Raw genomic sequence first — 16912 nt, 5'->3', positions numbered from 1 at the left:
AGTTGAAGCATACGTATAAAAAGAACAGGAATAAAATCGTCACGATCGTAACGGATAGATCGGTGATCGAAGACGAATCGTTACAGGATCATTAACAAACGTGTTTTTTCATTTTAGTCGGTGAAACACCGAAGGAGAAACCTCTAACGATTGGGGACACTGTTGTACAAAATCCGAGAGACGACCTGTTAGAAACTGGACATTGAAAGACTTTCAGAAAATTCTGAGGAACGCGTATATCGTTTATGTTCTTCTCGAGGTAATTTTCATCCATTACTTTCGACGTTTACTTTCTCGATACTCTTCGTTTAAAGAGCAGTTTTTATCGTTAGCGAAGAAGCATTTCGAATATTGATAATATTCTTTTAATTCATTATTTAATTCTATTATTTCTATTCAGGGCCGGCTCCGAAAAGTAGCTCAAATAAAATTTATAATATTAACATTAAAGCTTGGATAACTAATTTAGATTTGCATTTACATCGATTAATATTCAAGAAAACTACTCTTCTTGCAGACGCAAAATGTTTCTATCCCAGCATTGAAATCTCCAGCAGTGCGTATTACATATAAATAGTAGCATTATACATATAATATTATAAATGTAAACTTTCTATTTCGTCTCCTTTCTATCTTAATAGAATATCTAATATCAATTTATCGGTTAGTTTAATGTTGAAATAAACAAGAAATTGAACGCGGTGATCAGCGGTAGATCGTTTCGGTAGATTTATTTGATAGAGGCGATCGATCGCGCGCGAGTAAGCAGAAATTTTGAAAACAAGAGTTAAAAGTTTAGAGTTTAAAGTATAATGGATAGAATTCACTCTAGCCCGATTATTTTCACTTCCGTGGAAAAGAAAAGGGAAAGTACCGAGTCGTTTCAGAACAAGAAACCGTGCTCTGCCGAACGCGTGCAACATGCGTAAAGAAATTCACGTGATTCGTTGAATTATACTCGGTAGACAATGTTTATTCGGTAGAAGATGACAATATTATTATTATTTGCAAATTTAACACCTTGATAATCTTCTACTTACTTGATTTTCCAGAATTACATTCCTGAATAGGTTGAAGATTTCGTGACATCGTTAAACTGATTGTTTTCCTTAAATCACAAGTTCACTGAACACCCCCGTTGAAGGCATACGTTAAGTTATTTCGATGTCCATCAAAAGTTTCTACCACAACGGATTCTGTCAGGATATCTTAATTTCTGACATTCTGACGAGATATCTTAAAACGTCACATTTTCCTTCAAACTTTTCTTCGTTTAAAACATGCATGAATTCTTAAGTTATCAATCTTTGATTCTCTTTAATCCCCCCGTTCCTTTCGTTATAAACTTTACAATACTCTAGCAGTAAATGATAAATTTGTAATGAAAAAAAAAAAGAAAAGGTATAGAATATTGAAACGTCAAATCGATGCACATCACTTGACGCACGTGCACTCTCGGTATAAAAGCAGAAATCACGTGCAAACTGGTTCACGGAGGAACGACCTCTAAAGTTAATACTTCCGATTCCCTAACTAATATAGATGGTTGACCTTCGGAAAAATGGCGGCACTCGTGGACTCTTCGTGGCCACGACTATACTGGACTACGATTCCAACGATGAACCGAGTTAACTCCCAGAACTTAAGTTCTGGGTAGGAAAAGCGTATACACGCTTGGTTGTTTCGATCTTCCTCGATACATTCTCTCCTCAACATCAGAAAGAAAGAAAGAGAGAGTGCACGTATACATGCAAAGGACGCGCTCCTGTGAGTGTGAGCTACGTCTCGCAGAACCCTCCTCTGGATTTATTTTCTCCTCCTTCTTCTCGGAGCCGAGTTAAAGAGCGAGAGATTAAAACTACAAGAGAGAAAGTCCTACAAATGATCATGATACAGCTACAGAAAACATTTAATAAGTGTTAATAATAACGCATTTGAGTTATAAAATCTTACACTTTTTTATTGACAAGTCAGGAAACATCGTTTAAATAATATTTCTTACATCAGTGGTCCAGAAAAACTGTAAATAGATATATTTTTGAAAGCTTGATTTGTAGCGTTGCGATTACTCTAAATTAGATTAACAATAAGTGATTGATCAGGCCAAAGCTACTTCCCATAACTTTCATAATAGCTCTGTCTTTATTATTTTCTAAATCAATATACTTTCATGATATTTAAAAAAGTATTATTTATCGTATCGAATACAAATACAAAAAGTATCCGTACTTTCAAAACATTGACCATACAAGAAAAAGGGAATAAATTAAATTATTGAACGTGTTATAAACATAAATATTTATATAAAAGATCAATGTTTCTATTAAGATCAGTCTTATTTATCCCTGATCTTGTAATGTTCAATGTTAATTGTCAAATGAAACGTTCTGCAAAAAAACGAATACCTAACACTGCAATCTTCTCTAAGAGTAAAGTTTCAAAAGGCATTGTTTTATAGATAATCCGATAATATTTCACTGTCACTTCTTTTTAGAACCAAAACCTGAGAAACCCATTATTGCTGCCATTTCATCAGAAGGTCCACCATTGTCATCACTGATTTCTTCAATTTTTCTTTTTTTATCTTTTCTCTTCTCTTTTCTGTATTCTTTAATTTTTTCTTCCTATAAATAACACGAATAATCCTGTTAACTAATTGAACATGTTTATAAAAAGCTACATGCAAAAAACAAAACAAACCTCTTCCTTCAATTCTTTTACTCTTTGCTCTAAATCATAATCTTTCTTTTTTTCTTCCAGTTTCTTTTTATTCATTGCAAAACGGGCTTTAACTTGCTCCAATGTAGATCTTTCGATCTTCATTGACATGCCCAAATTACGCTGATCTAAAAATACAATATAACAATTTAACATCATTAAAATATTGCTTATAACTCTAAGCATAATTGATTACGTTTTGTTCCATTGATGTGGTCTAAGAAATTAATTGAATCCTTCACAACACAATCGCAAACATTACAATAGTATCTGCAAACATAATAATTGTATATTATAATTTTTATGTTCATATCATTTCGCTTAAAGAGTTTTAAATTTATCTTTACCCTCCAGTCTGAGAAGATGGTGTGTTTTTATTAATAACAACACTTTTCCCTAATTTAGATTCAAGGTCAACTTTATAATCTCGTTGTTTGAGCAATTCCCTTTTTACGGCTGGTTGTTTGGGAATGCCCAATTCTTCTTCAGCAATTTCATCCTGGAGACGCTGAAGTGCTATTCTTTCGTACTCTTCTCTGTTCCATTTTCTTCTATGATCATCTGGACGCTAAAAATAAATAAATTAAAGTAGAAATACAAAATGTACAAATTCCTATCAGTTAGCATTAAAAATTTCAGAAGTTTCTCTTTATAATATTAAAACTTCCTAAATAATATATATTATAAATTATATTTGTAACCTATTGATACATTTTTTAATCTTTCTAATCATTCTAATTTTTCTAAATCTTGTACAATTAAAATATCTGTATTAATATTATTCCAATCAGGAACTAGGGTTAGAAAATGTGTCAAATGATACTTTTAATAATTATTATCTTCATTAGTGTTATAGCAAAAACAAATGTTAATGTAAAATCCATGTAAATATAAATCACTTCAATTCTTACCATAGACATTGTTGAAGTTTTTAGTTTCAATCAAGTTTCTTACGCGTAAAAAACAAACTGCCCTCTCTTCTTTGCTTACAGTAGTAAGGTAAGAGCATGCTCATATTACGTGTTTCAAATGTTCATAAATTTACTTAAATATTATTAAAAATTTATTTATAAATATGAAATATGGCAATGGTTATTATAACGCTATATTATTATGTAGTATTTACTATACTATAATAACCATTTACAAATTATAATTCGTCGTATGACAGTTATGGTCTCTCAGTGAATGAATAATAGGAATTTGTATTTAATCTTTAAAATATGAAAGAAATTGTACTAATTTATTTACAAATTTATAGATAAGTACATTAGAGATAGTAAAATCAAAATGAAATAATTTCCAAAGTAATATGTATTCTATATTCAAAAATACATTTGTACAATTTTTATATACCAACATTGTTAATCTTATATGCATAACATCTTTTATTCATCAATTTAAAAATTGATAACAGATAACTTAACATCAAGATCCATATCTTTCTAAGGTTAAAACTGAACTGATCTACACATATAATAAAGTAGAATATTCAAACATTTTTCCTATTTTATTAAAGCTTCATTGAATAACTGAATAACTGAATAATTAAAAAATTTTGAAAACAGAACTTCATTAGCACCATGTTACTTATGTCCATTTACTAATATATAAATTCTATAAGATAAATACATAACATCATTTATATCAGAAAAACAGTAATCACTAATAGATTTCACAAATAGAACATTTATATAACGTCAAATAAACTAAAAATTTCTCTGCAACATTGACATAAAACTATCATATAACTATATATAAACATAAATACATTTCTATTATCACAATAAGTTTTTCTTTTTTTTAATAAAACTCTGAGTAAAAATTACTCATAGAATTTTACACGAGGCAAATAAGTAACAGATAATAACAAACTATATCTAAATATTAAGTCATTAACATTATTGTAATAAATCTGGTGGAACATTTGTTGGTAATATGACTCCAAGTCTTGTTACCATAAAGGATGCTACTTTGCAACCATATTCCAAACAATCTTTTGGTTCCCAGCCAGCTAAAACACCTGCTAAAAAACCAGCTACTAAAGAATCACCAGCACCTGTTGTATCTACAACTGGAGTTTTCGGTTTAAATGGTTGTACCTAAATAAAATATAGTACAATCATTAGTCAACCCTTTAATCTACAGATTGATCTTTATAAATGGTTGAACAAATTGACCTACTTGAACTGAATAACCTTTCCCATAAACAGCAATTGCTGGTGCAGATCCACCTTGGGTCATAACAAATACTCCACCGCGAGACCACCAATTTGTATACACACTGTAAACATTAACTGCTATTCTTTTAAGACTATTTAGTAAAAATGGTATGTCAGTTACATCGTCGTATGTAATGTTTAATGCTTGAGCCAAAGCTTCCATTTCTCTTGAATTTCCAAACACAATGTTTGCATGTCCAACCATTTCACATATTGCTACATGATGATCCTATAAAAATCAATATAATACTGTTGTTAACATCATGTTCGTTATATCTGTATTAGTGTATCAATTTAGAATCAAAAAATATTTATATACATTAAATATATATACTCCACTCAGGTTAAAAGCTACAATTATATTCCTTTGTTGTGCCTGTGTAACAAGTTCTTTTGCTACAGAAAAACTGTGAGTTATAAAAAATCCTTCAATATAAATTATTTTTATTTTATCTAATGACAGATTGCATCTTTTGAAGTCATCTGTAGTATATACACCAGCAGCACCTATATTTGCAACAAGGCTACGAGATGATTCATTTATCAGTGCTATACACTGTCCAGTAGGTAAAGTTGAATGAATTGCATATCTGGAAAAAGATGTATTTACAAAGATCTATTGTATGAAAATTAAAAAAAAAAATTGAGAACATTGCAAACCTTGTATCCACACCTGCTGATCTCACTAAGTTCTTCAATGTTGTTCCCTTTGAATCATTTCCAAGTCCTCCAGAATAAATACCATACCGCTTTTTAAAAGTTTCATCACAAAGCCATTCTAAAATTCGCATTGTGTTTTGTGCTGATCCTCCTGCACTAATTGTAGGTTCTGATCTATTTCATATATCATTAATGACATCATTAATATTTGTAATATTATTTAGAATAATAATGAATCAAGGTAATCAAGAACATTTGCAAATAAATATTAGTATAATAATGTTTACATTGTATATACCTTTTACACAAAATATACAGTTGTAATTCTATATTTGTTTTAAACTAATGAAATAAAGTAAATGATACATACATTTGTATAAACTATATACAATGTAAACACTTCATAATTATTAACAAATATACTTATTAACTCTAGTTGTAAGTCTGCCATTAATTCCTGCATTTTTTCTTCTGTAAGTTCAGTTTCTCCATCTATTGTAAGATTATGTTTTTTTAGTAAATCCTTGTTTTTCAGAAATACAAAAGCATCCAGCAAAGGATTGCCAAGAGCTACAACTGCAGGAACATCCAACTTCGCAATAGCTTCCCTCAGTGGAATTTTTTCAAACATTTTTATTTGTACTTTAAATATACTGTAATATAAAAAAGGTTAAAATAATTTTTAAAGTATATATACATTACTTTATAATTATAAAGATTTCGCTTATGATGTACTCTACCTTTATACATTAGACAAAAAAGGTAACAGTAGAATTGTAGAACAAATAATTATGACAAGCAAATATTACAGATGACTAAATCATTTATTGCTTAAAAATGCTGTAAATAAATATTAATAAATATTAATATATTTCTTCAATATTTACATTATAGTGGTATGAATTTTAAAAAGACTTTCAGGTAACAATGTTCATTTTACACTAAAAAAATATAATCATGAAAAAAATCAATATATTTTATACATTTTGTATACTTTAACCACAAACAAGGTGTAGAAAAGACCTTTCACGTGATGCATGTTGTGTTTGTTCAAGGAATTTCTTATCATTTTCATGTCACATTCTACTGTACCGATTTAGACAGAATTACATTACAGTACTGTAGCCCAATTGGAGTCAATTTTCATATTTGAATGTATTTATCTTCCTTCTTTCTAAACCTGTCTTATAAACTTGTATAACGTTGTAAAAATGAATAATTTCTTATTTGTATTTCTTTTCAGGTATAGTTTTGAAGCAATTAAACTATCTACTAAAAATGTAATTATCGTTGCACGTGGAATATCACATTAACCTTACAAAGTAGACGCACAACCTAACACAACAAGATTGTGTTGAAATTAAAATTTAAAAAGGAAAAAGAATATTTTACTACTTAAAGATGGTGCGTAAGAAGATAGATAACCGCATTCGCGTTTTAATAGAGAATGGTGTTAATACAGGACACAGAACACTGTTCATTGTTATCGGAGAAAAAGCAAGGGATCAGGTTGGTGAAAGTTATTATATAGGTTTGTGAATCGTGATTGAGAACAAAAAATATAATTAAATTGTTTTCAGATTGTTCTGCTACATCATATGTTATCAAAATCTGTTGTAAAAGCCAGACCTTCTGTACTTTGGTGTTATAAAAAAGATCTAGGATTTAGTAGCCACAGAAAGAAACGAATGAAGTCTATACAAAAGAAAGTTAAATCAGGGAAATTGGATGTTAATGAAGATGATCCATTTGAATTATTTGTTGTCTCTACTAATATACGATATTGTTATTATCATGAAACACACAAAATATTGGGAAATACATATGGAATGTGTGTTTTACAAGTAAGATTCTTAGTTTTCCTCTTTATTACATTTCTTCTAAAATAGTAATCTAAATAAGAAATTACTTCTTTTAGGATTTTGAAGCAATTACACCAAATTTATTAGCGCGTACTATTGAAACTATCGAAGGAGGAGGACTTATTGTATTTCTTTTACAATCTGTGAATTCTTTAAAACAATTATACACAATGAACATGGATGTTCATCAGAGATTTCGCACAGAAGCACATCAAGTATATTATTAATCTTTATCTTTTTAACTTAAAGATAGTTTTAAATATTGCATTAATACTTTTCTATATTTTTTACTTTTCAGAATGTTGTTGGTCGTTTTAATGAAAGATTTTTATTATCTCTTGCTTCGTGTAAAAGATGTTTAGTTGTTGATGATCAGTTAAATGTATTACCTATATCATCGCATAATTTAAAAATCGAACCTGTGCAGAAATTAACTTCTTCTGAAGAGCAATCAGAATTAGATATCCTGAAAGAAAGTTTAAAAGATACACAACCTGTTTCTTCTCTTGTTAATTGCTGTAAAACAATTGATCAGGTTTGTATAGAAACTAATTCTAATAATACGTGTATATAAAAAAGATTAATAATAAATAAAATACGTAATAACAATTATGGCATTAAAATATTTTTAGGCTAAAGCACTGTTAAAGTTTATTGAATGCATATCAGAGAAAACATTAAGATCTACTGTCTCTTTAACTGCAGCTAGAGGACGTGGAAAATCTGCAGCTTTAGGTTTAGCTATTGCTGGAGCTATAACATTTGGTTACTCAAACATTTATGTTTCAAGTCCAAGTCCTGAGAATTTAAATACTTTGTTTGAATTCGTCTTTAAAGGTAAATTATATATTGGAATATTCTGTTTTCAAATATTAAGTTTCAATGTGATTTTTAGGCTTTGATGGTTTGGGATACCAAGAACATCTTGATTATGGTCTTGTACAGTCTACAAATCCTGAATTTAATAAAGCTACTGTACGTGTAAACGTCTTCCGAGATCACAGACAGACAATTCAGGTAAAATACATTTAATATGTATGAAAATACAAACATAAATGTTATGAAACAAAGCCATTTTTTTCTTTTTAGTACATTCATCCTACTGATGCATATAAATTAAATCAAGCTGAATTACTTGTAATTGATGAAGCTGCTGCAATACCACTTCCTTATGTGAAAGCCATGCTTGGGCCTTATTTAATATTTCTTTCATCAACTATTAATGGGTAATTATAATATATTTCATATTTTCACCACCTTGAATCTTTTTATTCTTATTCAATCTTTTTAATAGATACGAAGGAACAGGTAGATCTTTATCATTAAAATTATTACAACAATTGAGAAGTCAGACTGTTGGTTCAAACAGTCATGAAAAGAGTGAAAAACAACAGAATGAAAAGACAGTTATTGGAAGGCAGTTGCATGAACTCACTTTAGAAGAATCTATTCGTTATAAGCCAGGAGATTCTATTGAACAATGGCTGTGTGATTTATTATGTTTAAATGCTACACATACACTTATATTATCTGGATGCCCGCCTCCTGATATGTGCCAGTTATATTATATAAACAGGTGATTTATTCGTTTATGTTAACTATAAATACTTGATAACATTTTATTCAACATGATAATATTTTGTCTTTACAGAGATACATTATTTTCTTATCATAAAGCGTCTGAATTATTTTTACAAAGATTAGTTGCTCTTTATGTTGCTTCACATTACAAAGTAAGTATTTTGATATAATACTTAAGAAATTTAAGATTATTTACACCTGGATAATGCTTTAGAATAGTCCAAATGATTTACAAATGATGTCTGATGCACCAGCACATCATCTTTTTTGCCTCTTGGGACCAATAGATTCAAACAAAAAATCATTACCTGAAATATTAGCTGTCATTCAAGTAAGTTTACATGACATAGAGATTACTGTAAATATAAACGTAAATTTAATTCTGTAGTTGTTATGTTTTTTCATAATATATAGATTTGCTTAGAAGGTGAAATGAGTAAAAATGCAGTGAATGATGGTCTTGTCCGAGGGCGCAAAGCAGCTGGTGATCTCATACCATGGGCTATGGCACAACAATATCAAGATCAAGATTTTCCAATGTTAGCCGGGGCACGCATTGTTCGCATTGCAACACATCCCGATTATCACGGAGTAAATTTATTTTATTATAATAGCTAAGGTGAAGGTTGACTTATATTTAATTAACAATTGTGTTATAGATGGGGTATGGCAGTCGAGCATTAGAATTATTGAAACAGTATTATGAAATGAAAATACTTAATATTAGTGAAGCACCCTTAGAAACATGCAACACAGAAATATCTAAAGTTGAAGATGAGAAAGTGAATTTGTTAGAAGAACAAATTGGTAATTACATTTTTTACACCATATCTCAAACTTGTGATTTTATTCTTATAATAAGAATCTTTCAGAACCTCGAGCCTCTCTTCCACCGCTTCTTTTAAAATTAACTGAAAGACGTCCAGAAAATTTGGATTATATTGGAGTATCTTTCGGTGTTACTGAACAATTAATGAAATTTTGGAAACGGGCTAATTTCGTACCTGTATATTTGAGGTGAATATTATTATTATTCATTATTATTATTTTCATAAATGAAATATCAATATGTTTATTGTCATCTTTTAGACAAACACCAAATGATATAACAGGAGAGTATTCGTGTATAATGTTGTATAAGCTAAATTTTGAACAAGAAGATAGTAAGTGGTTGCAAGCATATTGGAATGATTTTCGACGACGATTTATAAATTTACTTTCTTTCTCATTTAATTCATATCCATCTTCATTGGCATTGAGCATATTAATCAATAAAACGGTTAAGCCAGAGACTACAAGTTAGTATTTTTGTACATATTTTTCGATACAATTAACTTGATACTAATATAAGAGTTGTGTTGTTTCTTTTAGCACTAACAAAAGAGATTTTAGATGTATATTTTACATCTTATGATTTAAAACGTTTATCCATGTATAGCAATAATATGGCAGATTATCATTTAATAATGGATTTATTGCCATCATTAGCTCATTTGTACTTTTTAAATATGATGAGCGATACTCATCTATCAGCTGTACAATCGGTAATAATTATTACTTTAATGTAATTAATAACTTTTGACGGGTATCTATTTACAAAGTAATATTTTTATTTACAGGCCATTTTATTAGGGTTAGGTTTACAACACAAAACTGTTGATAAATTAGCAGAAGAATTAGATTTACCATCATCACAATTACTTGCATTATTTAATCGCATTATACGGAAATGTGTACAGTATCTTAATGGAATAGCGGAGAACTTTATTGAGAGTACTATGATGAAAATCCAAACGAGCAATGAAGATGTCAAATTAAATCCTATCAATGGGAAAAGTTTGCATGATGAATTAGAAACTGCAGCAAAGGTTTCCTAATCTTTAAAAAAACTTGATAGTATTTTTTGAATATAAACGTAAAATTATGTACTTATTATTTTATTTGCAGGAATTGAAAGCAAAACAAAAGGCTGAATTAGAAAAATTGAAAAGAGAAAATTTAGAACAGTATGCCATCAAGGGATCAGAAACTGAATGGAGTAATGTACTTTCTGGAAAGAAAGCTAAGAATCTTATATCTATAAAAAGTGGTGAGAAAAGAATATCAGAAGATGACAGTGCTTTGGAACGTCCAAAGAAGCAGTACAAAAAAAAGATAAGACGTTCTTTTAAAACTTAATGAACGTAAAATGTTTTTACATATATATAACAAAATAAACAAGAAATAAATATTGTTGTATTATTTATTTTTCTTTATCAAATATCATTATAGAACATTAGTTATTGTCAATCAAAAAAATTATTATCTACTATGTATTTTACACACTGACAAATTAAATTCCTTTCGTGCTGTATAGATCGTGAAAGTAGTTTTTGTAACAATTGTGAGGTATATGGTTGTTTCTTGTTTATCTCACATTTTTGTTTTTTATTTTTTAAATCCCGATTTGATTCAATATTTTGTTTCTTTTTAGATTTAAAATCTTTAGACATCAATTTTTCTGACGACTGAGGAGCAGGTCGTTCTTGTATATTTACACTTGATTGCGTATTATGGATAATTTCATTTTCATTTTTTTTAATATCATTTTCTTCTACTGTCAAATTATCCAATTTTTCTCTCTTAATTGGTACTTCTAGAGGGCCATTGCCTATAAATAAATACAGTAATAATAATACATGAGATTACTTAATATAAGTAACAAATTAATTGTAAATACTTAAAACTTACTTTCTTCAGAACTACTTTCATAATTTGCTACTAAATTAGGTATGTTCAAAGTAGTAGTCACAGATTCTGATGATGTAGTAGGTATTTCTTCTTCATCAGAGATATAGTTGATATTTTCCTCAGGTACATTTTCAATAGTTTCATCAGTCTTACTTTCTATCTGCAAGTTAGTATCCCGTAAATTCGCTGAAAATTTTATTCGTATAAGAAGCATATTTCAAAAATTAAACTGTAGATAATTTACTGCTTGAATGCTTACACGTTCCACAGAATTCAGGTAAACCTCTATATGTTTCCTTTTGTTGAATGGTATTGCTAATTTCAGTAGGTTGTTTTTGTACTGTTCTTTTTCGATTGCGAGAGCGTAACAACTTTTTTCTTTTATGTTGCTTGGTAATATCTTGCTTTTGTTTTATTATTTCTCCCCTTTGTGTTTTTTCCAATTTTTCCGCATTTCGTAATTCAATGTTAACTTTTGTAGGATATCTCCTGTAATACAATTAAAAATTATATGTTACAATTTCCAGTTGTTTTTTCTTCTGTTTATTTCTGTTATAACTTACTTTTTCCGTTCCATTATCCATTTTTCAATATCTTCTGGAGTTGATATATTTTTTATTTTATGATACAAACCAGTACTATGCTGCATTGCTATATGTTTTTCAACAAGCAATGGATAAGCAGAAAAAGTACATCCATCGATACCACAAAATTTATGTTCTTGTTTATGTTTAGAAAGAGCATCCTCTGATGAAAAGTCTTTATCGCATACTTCGCAATAAAACGATTCATCATCCTCTGAACTGGTATCATTTATATCTCTCTGATCATAAGGTTCCCCATCACTTGGATAAAGATGAGCCTAAAAACGGTTACTTCAAATATCTTTTATACACTATTTATACCGAAATTCAATGTAAAAATACTTCTTAGTAATTATTATTTATAAGTAACAATGATTGGTATTTTACTACTTTTAGATGATTTTTGTTCCGTACCTTCATTTTTCAATTTTACCAATTCTTGTTAATATTATACAATGAATTGTCTATTTGAAAATTGAAAAATAATGTATCTTTTAAGTAATTTCTTAAGGTATAATAACTTATACATTTTCTTATACTTTACATATACAGAAATTGTACATTAAGTACTTTATCACCGGAGTATTTAAACTTACATGAAAAATGTAACAAATTAATAAAAATGATTGACTATGTGCATTGTATTTATAATATTATAGAAGTATTTTTTCACGATCTTTTAAACAAAACTGTTACTTGATATACACATCAAATATGTTTAAAAAATATAATTACTTATGTTAGATAAAAATAATTGTTTCATTTTAAGATGTTTTCCAGGGTATTCAGAAATTCATTTTCCAAGTGTATTAAAATACTAGAAACAAAAATGTCTTATCAATGTTTTTTAAGTCAATTACTAGCATCAATTAAGATTTTGTTTATAATTGCCCAAATAAAATATTTTGTGATAAACACAATATACTATATACAATACACGATGCAACTTAAATAGCATATAAAAGTTTTCAAATGTAGAGTTTGATTGGATATATATACGTTATGATACTGAAATTTAGAAGACATACTAAATTTCTATTGTGAACCGCTCAAAATAATATATTTAATATGTAAATAGTATATAATCTTCTTACATGGCAATATAAAATATGTGCAATTGATAAACAATTTTAGAAAAATAATATCTACACAAAAGTTACTTGCAAAAAATGGAGGAACATCAGTTTCATATTTCAGAACGATTATTCAACGCATATGCAATAGTAATTGCCTTTCTTTCAGTGGTTCACAAAGTAATTGGAAACACCAGATTTAGAACTTATAGAAATACGATTTATTCTTACAATACGCATCTTAATTACAAATTTATGTCCTTTTTGAATTTATATTTTGTGGAAGTCGTGTATCATTGAAATTAATAAAATGTATTCAGTACTACGACACATAATAACAAAACAATTACAAAAATTGACATATACTAATACAGAGCCACAAGCTATCTAAACATTTTATTCTGGTTTATTATATAAATTTTACTTACATATCCAATAGAACATAGATCATTTTATCATATAACTTTTAATTCAGAATGTTATAGCTTACAGCACTGTACTGGCCAAAGAGCAATTAAAGAGCTTGATATAACTATTTCAAGGCCAGTCCTTATTTAACTTGAGAAAAGAAATAGATATTTAATATTTCTACCATGGAAAATATGCACGAAATATACAAAATCTTACATTCATAAGCATGTAATTAAGTATGAAAAAAAAAATTTTCTTTATATAAGTATTACACGAAATAAGACAATATCTATTATTTAAATATCTTTAACTATATAAACTCTATTCTTCCCGAATTTGTCTTGTTGTAATAGTTTAACAGCATGCACTTATATTATAAATGCTAATGAACTTATATTGCAAAATAATGATAATCTACAAATGATGGAAAGTGGAAATATGAAAAATTAAGAATGATACAGATATCTTAATAGCAGTATTTTCAACATACTGCATGTTAGAATAAGGAATCAAATCGTTCTGAAGTTTGAAAACAGAATACTTGTGTAATTTGACTGTTCAATTCTTTATAGGAGGAGTAGCCTGAAGCTTAAGACTGTGCCTGTTTGCTGGAAGGCTGCGTCTCCTCCTTTAGCTCCATTTGCTCTGATTGCTCAGTCGCATTCTCAGTTTTCTGAACACCCTCGGATTCAATCGTATTCTTATCATCTGTTTTTTGACCACCCTGTAAGCAAAGCAATTTATCAACTTCGATTGAAATAAAATAAAATTAAGTACATAGTGTACTAGTTAATGAAGCATTGTAAATGATGCTTACTTTGAATATAAGTAATATTATTAATTTTATTTCAGTAAAACAATTTAACAATATTTCTTATATTCTAGATTTAAATTGATTAATTTGTATATTAACTATAAATTAAAAACAAAAAATCTGATTTTATATAAAGTATAAACATGTATATAAAAACCTTCTAAAGTTAGTTAAATGTTATGTGTTATAACATCTTCAGACCTAAAACATATTTTTAAATACTTACTATAAATGACTGGAAAGTAAAGTGAATGTTTTATTTTATCTACGATAAAGGATACACCAAATACAGTCCTTTAAGTATGTTTCATATGAATAGAGAAATTTAAGGTAAAAACACTAATTATATTTAAAACATAGCAAATTACTTATTTATACAGGGTGGTCTACTTTTTTTCCACATACAATATTTACAAAAAGATTTTAGTAACATGACAGAAATCAGATCATATTAAATTTAGTCTGTATATTACTTATTGATTCAATGAACCTAAAATTAATGTTTAGTACAATTCTTTTCATTATACAATAGTTAAATATTAAGAATACAAATTTTGTATGTATATTATAAAACTGTAAATGGTGTTATATTTTTCGCAGTATAACATGAGTATCATAAATCTTTACAGTTGTAGCACAATTATAAATAGAATGTTAAAGCTATTAACTTTTTTTATCACACTAACTGTAAATTTATTATCAATGAAAAACATCATTTTATATTATACATATCAAAATTAAATTGAAAAAATACCTGTTCTGGATGTTTTGCAAGATAATCATTTTTAGCATCTCTGATCATCCTGGTTACTTTGTTTCTCAAATCTTTAAATTCTTCCCATTCTTTTGCATCTTTATTCTTTTTTGCTTTAGCATACAGCTTATTTTTCTTTTGTATTTCACTACGAATTTCATCAGTCATCCATGGCTTCTTTAGTTCTAATTCCTGAATAATCATAATGGCTTTTGGTCAGAATTTAATAACAGTTTTTACATTTTAAATCTTAAGTTTTTCTACACTATATATTTAATTATTTTATGTTTACAAAATAATTGTTAAGTTCTTCCACCTTTTTAAAAAATCCATTTTATTTAAATGTGATATTTTAAATACAAAAGAAAAATGCAAGCAGTTTTTTACACAAGATAGATGTAGTCTTTAAAATGCTCCTTTTAACAACAATTAAAATTAAAATAAATTACTAACCATATGTTAGGTTTTATTCTACTCTAATAAAGTTGTATATTGCTATTAAATTTATACTTCATAAATATCAGATTTCATACTTACATCAAGTTTGCTAACTTTTTTCACATTGTTCAATGGTTTCCCTTTAGAATTACCATTTCCTATGGAAAATCGTGGTCTCATATGAGACAAAATTTGAGGTGGTAGTGCTCTTCTATGCCAAGGTCTCATTAATGGTCCTCGAGGTCCTGCACCTCTTAAGCCCATTGGTAGAGCCATTGGGGCCATAGCTCTAACTCTTGGACCAAACAGTGGCATTGGACCACTGGGTCTGTTTACTCCACCTGGTCTTGGTGGTGGCGGTAATCTTTGTCGTATTGGGCCAAAAACTGGATTTATAGGTGGTGGTGCCATTCCTGGGGGGAAAGCAAGAGGTGGTAGTCTACCTCCAAATCTTGGAGGTGGAGGAGGCCGTATACCAGCCGGTGGAACTCGCGGTCCTAATAAAGGTCCCCGATTTAATGGACTCATTATCTTTGACGTAAACTTTCTTAAATCACTTTTAGATCCTTGACTGATCGACACCTAATATACCGCTTAATGCAAAGCGTTATTTACGAGGTTAAAACTCCAACTTCACACACTGTTTGCACGCGAAATACGTGACTGCGTGTTCAACCTTTACGCTTATTGATTCTCTCGCATTAAACTTTTATTGCAATATCAATCGAGATATTAATTGTTGCTGATATCGTAAAAACATTACAAACTTCTGTATAAATAAACTTTTGATATATCAAGCAAAACCAACCAACAACGATAAGCTTAATTTTAATCGTCACAAACTTGCAACAACATATTACCCACAAACAGATTTGGAATTTCGTACACTCAATCATGAGCAGATTGAAAAGATGACTTTAGGTATATTTTTAATAATAAACACCAAAATAATTTAAATAAATTTAATAATTAACTAAAATCATTTTATAACTTTTAATATTTAAATTTACAAATGATAGTAAGTGTATCTTAATTTATATTTAGTAGAAATTAATCAAAGAATTG

General features: G+C 28.6%; 4 protein-coding genes across 4 annotated transcripts; 1 reads left to right on the top strand and 3 right to left on the bottom strand.

Moving 5' to 3' along the window:
* Positions 1–1987: 1987 nt before the first annotated feature.
* LOC117611278 (zinc finger matrin-type protein 2) lies at positions 1988–3788 on the bottom strand. Its single transcript, XM_034339236.2, has 5 exons — positions 3630–3788; positions 3066–3286; positions 2915–2988; positions 2701–2846; positions 1988–2624 (listed from the first exon to the last, which is right to left on the bottom strand). Exons 1-5 carry the CDS (start codon positions 3636–3638, stop codon positions 2481–2483), a joined length of 594 nt encoding a protein of 197 aa, XP_034195127.1. The 5' UTR covers positions 3639–3788; the 3' UTR covers positions 1988–2480.
* Positions 3789–4284: 496 nt separating this feature from the next.
* LOC117611252 (uncharacterized) lies at positions 4285–6678 on the bottom strand. Its single transcript, XM_034339190.2, has 7 exons — positions 6584–6678; positions 6341–6440; positions 6032–6253; positions 5601–5774; positions 5260–5530; positions 4903–5169; positions 4285–4820 (listed from the first exon to the last, which is right to left on the bottom strand). The coding sequence occupies exons 3-7, from the start codon at positions 6229–6231 to the stop codon at positions 4620–4622; spliced, it is 1113 nt and encodes a 370-aa protein (XP_034195081.1). The 5' UTR covers positions 6232–6253; positions 6341–6440; positions 6584–6678; the 3' UTR covers positions 4285–4619.
* On the top strand, positions 6644–11579 carry l(1)G0020 (RNA cytidine acetyltransferase l(1)G0020). The gene is made up of 18 exons (XM_034339055.2): positions 6644–6755; positions 6844–7109; positions 7181–7444; positions 7519–7677; positions 7761–7997; positions 8095–8299; positions 8358–8479; positions 8552–8688; positions 8757–9038; positions 9114–9195; positions 9258–9374; positions 9458–9634; positions 9703–9850; positions 9916–10060; positions 10133–10341; positions 10415–10587; positions 10663–10911; positions 10991–11579. Exons 2-18 carry the CDS (start codon positions 7002–7004, stop codon positions 11219–11221), a joined length of 3045 nt encoding a protein of 1014 aa, XP_034194946.2. The 5' UTR covers positions 6644–6755; positions 6844–7001; the 3' UTR covers positions 11222–11579.
* LOC117611228 (FMR1-interacting protein NUFIP1) lies at positions 11329–16707 on the bottom strand. Its single transcript, XM_034339167.2, has 6 exons — positions 15947–16707; positions 15410–15601; positions 12337–12635; positions 12033–12262; positions 11774–11959; positions 11329–11693 (listed from the first exon to the last, which is right to left on the bottom strand). The coding sequence occupies exons 1-6, from the start codon at positions 16373–16375 to the stop codon at positions 11329–11331; spliced, it is 1701 nt and encodes a 566-aa protein (XP_034195058.1). The 5' UTR covers positions 16376–16707.
* Positions 16708–16912: the final 205 nt, after the last annotated feature.

This window comes from Osmia lignaria, chromosome 10 (assembly GCF_051020975.1).
Source record: "Osmia lignaria lignaria isolate PbOS001 chromosome 10, iyOsmLign1, whole genome shotgun sequence".
NCBI classification, from domain to species: Eukaryota; Metazoa; Arthropoda; class Insecta; order Hymenoptera; family Megachilidae; genus Osmia; species Osmia lignaria.
This window is presented reverse-complemented; position numbering and strand designations above follow the sequence as displayed.